Consider the following 11,113-nt stretch of genomic DNA (forward strand, 5'->3'; position numbering starts at 1 on the left):
GTCCATTGATAAGTCGTAATTTATACATATTTTATCCCATGCTTAAGCATATTTTTGGATGAATTATCATTATATTTGTGGAATTTTATGCTCCTAATCCTTTAATTTCATGTTTTATACTTAGGTGAGCATAGGAGAGTAAAAAGAGTGAGAAACGGGCCAAAAACGGAGAAAATGGGTCAACGTGGGAAATCAACACGGCCTGAACTTCCTTACACGGGTAAACCACACTCCCGTGTCTTTTTAACAGACTCTAACACGGCCTAAGTCTAGTTCTATTCAGAAAAAGGCCACTCTTGAGGGTTTGGAAGCATTCTAAAGCCTAAATAAACACCCTAGGAGACACCTAGAGAGGGGACACGGAGGAGGAGGCAATGAATTACTCAAAGAAAGCCGATTAATCCATCTCAGAAGCCGGATTCTCCTTCAAGACTGAAGATCTCCCTTCAATTTCCTTCAGGGGTTTTTGGGTTTTCTTTATGTTTTGTTATCATTATTCTTCTGAGATGTTTTCTTTTACACATATAAACTAATTCCACTAAATACCTAAGGGGATGAAACCTAAGACGGATCTTTTTATTATTTTCTGAATTATATGATAAATACTTGATTTGTTCTTAATTATGTGTTCTTAATTCTTGCTTTAACATTCCAGGATATTGATTCAAGTATTGATGTGCTTATTCAGAGGAGCAAAAGTTCCTGTATAAGAGAAGATCTAGCATAATTAAGCGGAGTTGATTGCACCCCTAGACATAGGGCGACAAATCTGCCGGATTAGGGTCAAACCTAATAAGGAAATCTATAGATCGAGTTAATACAACACTAGGGGTTTTAATTAGAAAGAGATTTCAATTAATCAACCTAGGGTTAGACGTTGTTAGTCTCGAGAGAGATAATAATATAAATTAGGGATTTCTACGGATCGAGTTAAGTGAATAAATCGTCTAATTCAAAGTCAAATAACAAGTGAAGTCTAGGTGGATTCTTCCTTGGTTATTGTCTAAATTAATCAGTTTTCCCAAAAGTATTTCCCCAATTTACTTCCTGTGCATTCTTAGTTTAGTTAATTAGTTTAGATAAAGCAAATCCCTTTATTTTTAGGCTAGATAATAAAAAGAAGGTTAATACTAGTATTTTTAGTTCCTGTGGGTTCGACATTCCGGTCTTGCTATAAGCTATACTACTATTCGATAGGTGCACTTGCCTTTATCGTGATAATAGTTAGTTTTCAAGTACGATCAATCATAAATATAAAACTTATCACGCAACATCATCCATCCAATAACACACCACGTTGTGGCCAAGCCACTAAATGTTGCAGTCAAGCTACATGTTGTGGACAAGCCACTCATAGAGTTATGGCCAAGCCACTCAATGTTACAGTCAAGCTGCACATTGTGAACAAGCCACTCATAACATTGTGGACAAGCCACTCAATTTTTGTAGTAAAACTGTCAAGTCTTCCTCCTTTCATAATCATCCCAACCCTATCCATGTGATATGACATATGAACAATATTTTTCAATAGGCATGCTTAACATGCGAATCAAATCTAAGATCAACATAGTCGACATGCTTAACATGCAAATCAAATATCAGCTTATCATAATGACATGCTTAATATGCAAATCAAATATCAGTTTATCATAATCGACATGCTTAATATGCAAATCAAATCTCAGTTAATAAATCAGTGGCATAATTAAAAAATATATATCATGCATAATCAATTTTGCCATAAAATCACATGTCATGAGAATTGGTATATACACATCATTTCACATTAATCATTTAACCATATTTCTTATAACATACAATCACCATAATAGTCAATTTGAAACACTTGTAATTTCCCTATTTTTTTCGGATTTAGCATCTCTTTGGAATACTTAATGTATCCCCCACAACATATAGATCTTAATCATAGTTTCAATATTAATAAATATTATTATTTTTATCGATAAATTCATAATTAAATTTTCTGATAAGTTAAATCTACACATGATGATTAGTCTTTCTGTTAAATCTTAACTCTAATCTTCAGTTATGGAAGAAAAAGACAAATCTCCCTCTTGATCTAATTTAAAGATGATTTATTAAATAAATACAATTTATTAGTCTTGGCCATGAATTTAATCTCCAACATATAAGAGTTTGAGTAGAGAACTTACTCTTGATTCCTTACTATGAAGAAATTCGATTGATTTATTATGGGTGTAGAGAATCTGAATAATTCAATTAACCCTTTAAAAATGATAACGTAAAAAATCATCCCCTAAATGCAATTATAAGGTAATGGAGAAATTGATATGGATTTTCCCATAGATACTTACGTTACTAAGATTAAGTTGGAGAGATCAACAATCACCGGAATAATTGTTCAATGGAGGAGATCTATTTAAAGAGGAGTTCAACATTCAAATAAAAGAAAAAGAATAGATTGAAACATAAAAATAATCTATGAACTTAACAGAGGAGAATTGGTAGATTAATTATCATTAAAGAAGTGAAGAGATGAAAATTAGTGAAAATGGTGACTAATAGCGGTGGATGTGTGGCCACAGCACTGTGGCTATGGTGAAAGAGGAGTCGTGTAAGAGAGAGGAGGTTTTAGAGGTGTCGAGGTGGTGATTTGGTGAAGAAATGGTGGCCAACGGTGGTGGTATGGTGGCAAAAAGTGAAAACAATAGTGGTTATAGGAGAAAGAGAGAAAAATATGAGAGAAAAGTGAATAAAAATAAAAATGAGGGTTTAGGAGTGTCTAGATGCATTGGTAGGCCATGTTATGGTAAGGGGAAAAAAATGACAATAGGGGGACGAAGGCATAAAAAAATGGATCAATGGAGTGAAAAGGGGGTTATTCATGATAAGTTGACTAGTAAAAAGGGAAAAGAATCCTTGCCTATAAGGCAATTGAGGTGGACGGCTAAGGGGGGTTTGACCATTATTTTTAATGCTAAAAATTCTAAAAAAAATAAGTGGGTTGGGGAATAGAATCCTAAAATCTCTAGGAATTTAATTAAGCTCCTTACCACTTGATCACATACTTGCTTGTTCAATAAATTGACGAAATAATACATAAAAATACGAGGTGTGACATACACGACCTCAACTTGTCACACAGCCATGTGACCCTTTTTTTTTCTTGTTACCTATCTTTTCATAAAAGTTTTGAACTCGAATATGTTTATAAATCCTATTTTCCTTGGATTATATCATGTGTATTATTTAATGGAATGTTTAAAGCCGAATTTATTTGTGATATGCTTGGTTAACTGTGCTAGCATCCTATAGCTCGGGTTCAACGACTGAACCGGGTGAGGGGGTGTTACAATTAAGTACAAGTTTGTTACCATTCCACCTATATTCATTATTAAACAAATTTTAAAAGAAAACGTTTTTAATATAAAATAATTTATTTCATCTTCATCGTGGGTGTGAAAAAAATCTAGTGTTATTTTACTAATTTTGTTTAAATAATTTGAATTTTTTATTGTTGAAATATAATTTTCAATACATTTTAATCTACTAAATAATTAACTAAATTATATAGTATTTATTATAAATTATTTTTATTAAAATGTATACTAAATAATTAACTAAATTACATAGTATTTATTATAAACATCTACTCAGTCAAAGATTAATCAATGATAATAATGAGTATATGTTTAATATTAGAGAGAAAATAACTCAACAAATATGGAACGTTAGAAGAATTAGATAAAATTGATTAGAATGTTTATTTTTCTTAATTGTATTGTTGACTACTTTTTTAGACTAACGTGATTTATATATATAATAGTTGGATTTTAGGTTTTGTTAATTTTTTAGAAATTTATTATTGATAATTTTATAATAATTAATATATTTTTAGAATTTAAAATTATATAATTGTATAATTACAATTTATACCATCAAATAGAACATTAAAAATTACGATATAATTAAACTCTACCAATCTAGAATTAAAATTCTATAATTACAAGTCATTCAATTATTTTGTTGTGTGGAACCACACCATTAATTTGATCATAATAATAAGAGCAGAGTAATTAGAATTAATAAAAACTTACTATAATTTATTGGGATTTCAACTTCCGGTCCACAAAGAAAAATGTTCACCTAATTAATGCTACAATATATGATGATTATATGAAAACAGGCCAGGGATTATAATTAGGAGACCAAGAGAGTGAAGAGGGTGAAACAGGAGGGGAGCGAGTCTGTGAAGATGAACAAGAGGTGGAATTGGAGGAGATAATATTGTTGTGGAATGGATTCCTTATAATCCAAGGCACTACATCTTCAAGCAACCCTTCCGAAGCTACCTCTTGAGGGCAAGGGCAGCCTTCCAACGAGACAGCTGAGTTGATATTATTTGTTGTAGCTTCTTGGATTTGCATTGTTTGTGGAAGTCCAAAAGCCCGTGACTCATCAGATTCCGAAATGGCCTTCTTGGGCTTCTTGGTTGGTGCATTATTATCATGTTGAAAAGGCTGGTCATTGAGTGGTGGGAAATATGGGTCGACAAAGTGTAGGTGGAGCCCTTCATAGGTGATGATGAGTGTATCTGCCTCATCTCTGGACTTCTCTACCTGCTTCTTCGCGTTGCATCTTGGGTTCGTGCACTTGTAATAGCTCCTGTTTCATCCCAATTTAAAGGAAAACCCACTTACTTAATATGGAAACTTTCAGAACAATAACTAAGCAAGCAGATTTCTATTAGGTTGAGAGAGAGAGAGAGAGAGAGAGAGAGGAAAAAGACAGTGACCTTGGATTAGGGCTGTTTTTGATGGATTTTTGGCCATATTTCCTCCATTTATATCCATCATCAGCCATGCCATTGCCACAGCTTCTGACCTTTAGAGTATACTTACTCTCTATTTTACTCAAATTTCTTTCCAGCATTGATTTAATCCTGTCGAAAAACAAATATTTTGTTAATTTAATTAAGATCAAATGAAACATTAATCATTAGCTCAAAGAAAGATCCAAGGGAAGACCAAACTAACCTAGTGGTCTGCTGGGGTTGATCCTTCCAGTTTGACACTGATGATAAAGCATTCTCAATATCTTCGATCCTCGGCCCTGAATACACATTGGACAGACGTTGTTTACTGACCTCTTCTTCTGAAGTTATCGCTTTGGGCTGAATTGTACCTTGAGATAGGACAAAGAAAAGTGACTCCTCATCAAGAAGCTCTCTTACAAGTTCCTCTTGGGAGCCATCATCAACCCAATCATCCTTCTCACCACCTTCCTCCATTACAGAAGCCTTGCATCAAAAACTTTAAGTTTATCTAATTAAATACTTAGGAGAAGACTCCCAAAAGGATAATGCAATAATTAGCAAGTACAATATTTAGGGTGAAAAGAGGAGACTAGTGGAGCAGATGAACAAGGAAGTTTATGACGTTTAGGTTTTTGAGTGTGAGCCCTCTTGACTTTAAAGTAAGAGTTGCTAGGGTTAGGGTTTTATTTATGAAGATAAGTTGATGGCTTTTAAACATTTATAACTTGACTTTGTTAAAGAATATATTGTCTTTACTCTCCTCCTATTCAATATTTATTTCTATATAATAATAAAATATACTTTTTTAACTATATGGAAATGGAATTTTAAAAATAAAAATATAATCTTTCTCAAGTGTATACCATATTGGTGCTTATCTTGATGGGGGGTTTGATACAATAACTAAAAGTATCTTGACGAACTTGATGGATTATGTTTTATTTGAATCAACTCTGTTTTGCTCTTCATCTGTAGTATGTAAAACTACAAATTTAGTTGCAAACCAGTCATTATTAGCATGTAAAATGGAACAATAAAATTTGGCAATATTCAAGTCCCTTTTCAATGTTAATTCCTGCCATTAATTCCTGCCATAGAAGGTATGGCCCTGATTGTCTTTAAACTTACCGGATTCTGTGTTTTTTAATTGTGGATTTTGTCTTTATACGTTGTTTTCATGGGATGAATGCATCTAACGTGGACAAACCCATCGGACACTTGGACCCCTGTTACAACCAAAGCAAGGGTCAACCGCTAAAGAATAATAATATATAGTATACCTCTCCAAAATTATTTAAACCATAAGTTTATATCATTTGTACAAATGATTGAAGCCTTGAGCAGATATTGTTGGCATAATATTACTAAAATTAGCTCGATAGTGATGATTAACGACAACGTGGTGAAATATGCAAAACTGATGTAAAAGTAAGGAAGGGGTAAAAATAATATTAGAAGATGAGACGATTTAGGGGCAGGTTGCTTGAGAGTGAGGGAAGTTTTATCGGTATTGGGCATTGACTTTGTGAATCCTAGAAAACGAAAGGTGAGTTGAGACAAATTTGTTTTGATTGTCAGAGTGGGCTTAGGTTTAGCCGTTAGCTGCAACAAAGGCCAAAGGCGTGCCAAAGGTGGCTGCTGGTTGTCTCTAGTGTTGGTATGAGACCAAATCCATGTGGACGTTTTCTAAAAAGTCAACGCTGGGATCATTTTGGGGTTGTAATTTAGCGACGCCTGTAACGGGATTGGGGCCCTTGAACCCATATGCTCAAAAATAGAATCACGAGTGAAGAAAATGGAGCAGTTTGACCTGTCCCCGTCGTCTCCAACCAGGCAGAAAACAACATCATGTATGTTATTCATATTACGTACTAAACACGAGTTTATGGAATTTATTTTTTTAATTAAATTAAATTTGAAGTTAGGCCCAAGCAATGGTGAAGGTGGTAGAGCAAGGTTGTTGATGATACAAGAAGGCAGTTTAACTGCTACATAATGGTAGTAGATAAGAGTTAATAGCAAGTGGAATTTAGAGAAAAAGCCCAGGAGGTAATGGAATTTGGTACAACACTTCTTAGTAATCGCAGCCTTGGTAACTTGGGTGGTGAATTAATTAGTTGAAGAGAATAAAAGTCTATGTTCGGTACTGGATTTGGAAGTTTTAGCTTCTTATCTACTGCTGAAGTTCTTAAATGGACTTCTACAAATTTGGATAGATGTTCATGTCCAACTAAATTAATTTTTTAATTACTTTATTTCAAAAGAGGATTTGAAAGCAATAAACCCAAATGTTAGTCTTAAAATGTGTGCTTTTTTAAACACCAATACAATAATATCCCACAATTTACTTTTGAATATAATATATATATATATAATTGCTATTATGCTCATCAACATGTTTAATTAAGCAAATATGCTCATCTTAAAATGGTACGAAGGTTTTAGTCCCTTTTTCTCGAAATTTTAGGGACATAAATTGTTTTTAAGAAAAAACTTAAAAACACGTTTTTTTTTACATATTACATCCTCTTGTTAGACGGATAAATAATAGTGATTTCTTACTTGAATTCTAAGTTCAATTTCTTTTTTAATCATATTTGTATTTTTTTATTTCATGTCCAAGCTTTTTTATTTTTAATTAATAAATATATTGTTTTCCAAAAAAAAATTTAATTCATCTTTTTAATTAATAATTCTTTTATTTATATAAAAAAGTAATAAATATAAAAATATATATTATAGTTATCATTATATTAAATATAGTTTATTTTTAAAAACATCAACTAATTTTTTTTGATATATATTTTATATATAATATTTATATGTTAAATATTTATTTTCTCCGCCTACATTGTGGATATGATGATTACTAATATTATAAAATCAAATAATTATTTCAAATATCATTAATTTTAATGTACATTATGAGTATGGTAAATTCTAATATTATAAAATCGATTAATTATTTCAAATATCATTATTTTTAGTAAATATAATTTTTTATGTGAATTATTTGATAAATTATTATTGTTTTTAGATAAATTCATTAGAATTAAATAAATTTAAAATAAAAATATTGTTGTTTAAGCATGTAAAAACCATAATTTTTAAAATAATTACAAAAAAATATTTCTCGATTTTAGGATCACCTTTCATATAACATAGACAATTATGTTAACTTATAAGCGATTCTGTAAAACATAACTTAGCTGATTCTATTTTTTTTTAATATATTTTTCCTACTCTTAATTGATTTTAAAAAATATTGCTAGTTTTATGATTGACACATAATGAACTTTCTCCTAATTTGATGCATTGATATGCTCTTCTTAGATTAAGTACAAATTTTTCATGTCGCTTAAGGAATATTTTCTCTAGTTGAGTAACAAGAAGTTCCTTTTGTTCATAAAAACAAGTTATCCTTATTGACTAAGAATCAAGTCCAGACTTCGGATTGTTTGAGAGTATAGTTGCTCAAAGCCCAAGGTTGAAATGGTCCAAAAAAATAATTTTTTAATTTTTTATATGGAAAAAAAAATTAGACTAAAATAAATTAATTACATATCTAAGGTTTTTAATTTTTCATCGTAAATGCTTTATCTCCTAGGGTTCAAAATTTTTTCATCTTTTATTGTATTACATTTTATAATTTTTTCTTTTAAAAGGAGCCTAATTTATTATTTCACCTAATGCCCTAAAAATATTGAGAACGGGCCTGCTAAGAACAAGTATTTTCTTTTATCTTTGACCCTAGAATGAGTTCCTCTTGTTGATAAGAAATAAGTTATCCCAGTTGACCCAGAACAAATATTTTCTCTCGTTAACCAACAACAAGGTATATCGGTATTTTATTTTTCAATCTAGAAACATAGTTGTGAGGTCCTTTAATTTTTCAGTTCAAATGCTTAATTGTGAGCTCCCTTTATTTTTCTATTCAGAAACTTAGTTGTGAAGTCCTTTTATTTTTTTGTTAAAAGATCTAGGGTGGATTTGGATAGATAATGAGGTGTGAGGCGGTGCGTTTAGTTTACTTTTTATTTCACGCCACTACTATTGATAAACGCACAGTCCATCCAAAATCTCCCTACTTATAAGGTCTTTTTAAGATGAGAAGATAAGATAAAAGAGGGTGTTCAAGTCTTTACACGTTCCTAGTGTCATAGGAAACACATAAAGAAAGACCACTTTAGACACCCGATTTTGCCAAATTCTTTTATTCAAAATTTAGATGTTTGGTTTCGATTTTGAATTGATTTCTGACTAAAGGAAATTTTTAAAAGGTTAATTGCTTTTTTAGTGGGTCTTTTTCTATTCTGATTTCAATTAAATTTTAAGTCAAATTAGTATAATGTTTATTTAATTCATGAAAAAGCAGTACTTGATTTTTAAATAAAATTAAGTTTTATTTTAACTTTTTAAATTAATTTTTTATTAATTTAAATTAAAATTAGAAAAAATTCTCATAAGTCAATTCTAAAACCCACAATATGATTTTAATGGTTTATTATTGAGTCATGCCCATTTCAATGGTTTCAATAGTCCAAGTTTGAGCCCAAGACGGTCCATATTTTCTTGTGTACATTACACCACAAGTCATTCAACTATTGCTCATTTTCTTTTTAGTCATCCGACTATCAATTTTTTTTAATTTGGCACTCAACTATCAAATTTTTTAACTTGACCTTCAAATTTTATATATTATATAGATTTAGTAGTAATTTTTTTAAAAAATTAACCTTCAAAATTAATAAATAATCTCAATTTCATCCTCAAAATTTAGCTTCCCCCACCACCACTGAATATCAAACAAGATTTGATGCTAAATTAGACTCACAGTTTCTCGAGACAAGGGAGCACTGACTACATATGAGAAAATTAGCAAGTAGGCAAGTAATTCTACACCCAACTTATTATAGTACCTGGAGGAGTAAGCTAGACTATCATAGTGCAAAATTGTCGCTCTACAATGAAATTGAAACCATAGTTTACAGCAGTAAGCAAGAATATTGCTGCAAACCGTAACCACTTCGAGGGCTAAATTATTCTTAAAAAAGGGATTTTTTTTAATTAGATCTTTAGGGGTAATCTTTTTAAGGGAAATAGATAAATTTTAGAGAGAGAATGTGAAAGCGCTCAACTGAGTACTTCCTGCACAGTTGGTAAGAAAACGTACCCAGATGGATACATTGCAATTTTTGGTCTTTTTTATACAGTCAAATTTTTTGATCAAATAATTAAATATTAGTGGTTTTGTCCACAAGTCCAAAGTTCAATTCTCTCTCCCACTCGCGTTAGTATTTTTTATTCCATGTTGTAAGCTTTTATTATTATTATTATTATTATTATTATTATTATTATTATTATTATCAGAATTCAATTCCCTTTTTCTATTCATATTTGTAATTTTTATTTCATATTGTTCAAGGTTTTTTATTTTTAATTAATAAATATATTATTTTCAATTCTTTTATTTTATTTCATCTTTTAAATCTTTTTAATTAATAACTCTATTATTCATAAAATCAAATAATAAATATGTAATTATATAATAAAAAAGATATATTTTACATATATAATTATGTTAAAAATATTTGAAATTAATAACTCCTTTATCTATAATATAAACATCAACTAATATTTTTGATATATTTTTGATATATTTTTGATATATAATATTTATATGTTAAATATTTATTTTCTCCATGTAAATTGTGGGTATGATGATTTCTAATATTATAAAATGAAACAATTATTTCAAATATAATTATTACTTTTATATATAAAATATTTAAAATGTCACTGTTTTTATCTATATTATGGGCATTATATTTCAAATATTTTTACAAGTAAAATATTTCAATTAGTTATTTCAAATATTATTATGTCTAAATGTGAAATATTTTAAATACACATAAAAAATTTATAATACTAAAATTTACTACACTCATAATATAGATTGAAAAGTAAATATCACACATATAAAAATTATATTTACTAAAAATATTCATATTTGTAATAATTATTTGCTTTTATGAATAAAAGAGTTATTAATTAAAAAGATGAATTAAAATAAAAAATTTGAAAACAATATATTTATTAATTAAAAAAATTGAAACAACATGAAATAGAGAGGAATCGAACATGGGATTTAAGGACAAAACTACCAGCTTTTAACCATCTGAAAAAAAAAACTAATTATATTAAAAAAAGTCAAAAATTGTAATTTAAAAGGGAAGCACTTTTTTACTAACTGTGTAGAAAGCACGTCCAGCTCACTTTCTTTCTCCTTAAAATAACTTATTTCACTAATTAAAA

General features: G+C 29.8%; 1 protein-coding gene across 1 annotated transcript; it reads right to left on the reverse strand.

Annotated features, from left to right (window-relative positions):
* Positions 1-4,058: 4,058 nt before the first annotated feature.
* Positions 4,059-5,546, reverse strand: LOC107899317 (probable WRKY transcription factor 49). Its single transcript, XM_016824999.2, has 3 exons — positions 5,019-5,546; positions 4,778-4,924; positions 4,059-4,647 (listed from the first exon to the last, which is right to left on the reverse strand). The coding sequence occupies exons 1-3, from the start codon at positions 5,270-5,272 to the stop codon at positions 4,155-4,157; spliced, it is 894 nt and encodes a 297-aa protein (XP_016680488.2). The 5' UTR covers positions 5,273-5,546; the 3' UTR covers positions 4,059-4,154.
* Positions 5,547-11,113: the final 5,567 nt, after the last annotated feature.

Source organism: Gossypium hirsutum, chromosome A04 (genome assembly GCF_007990345.1).
Source record: "Gossypium hirsutum isolate 1008001.06 chromosome A04, Gossypium_hirsutum_v2.1, whole genome shotgun sequence".
NCBI lineage: Eukaryota > Viridiplantae > Streptophyta > Magnoliopsida > Malvales > Malvaceae > Gossypium > Gossypium hirsutum.

What these genes read in the sequence shown, in the direction of transcription:
- LOC107899317 (XM_016824999.2), bottom strand. Translation starts at nt 5,272, where the DNA reads ATGGAGGAAGGTGGTGAGAAGGATGATTGGGTTGATGATGGCTCCCAA. An exon ending in CAACCCCAGCAGACCACTAG is followed by an intron (nt 4,925 to 5,018) that starts GTTAGTTTGGTC and finishes GTTTTTCGACAG; the next exon opens with GATTAAATCAATGCTGGAAA. An exon ending in AAAAACAGCCCTAATCCAAG is followed by an intron (nt 4,648 to 4,777) that starts GTCACTGTCTTT and finishes GGGATGAAACAG; the next exon opens with GAGCTATTACAAGTGCACGA.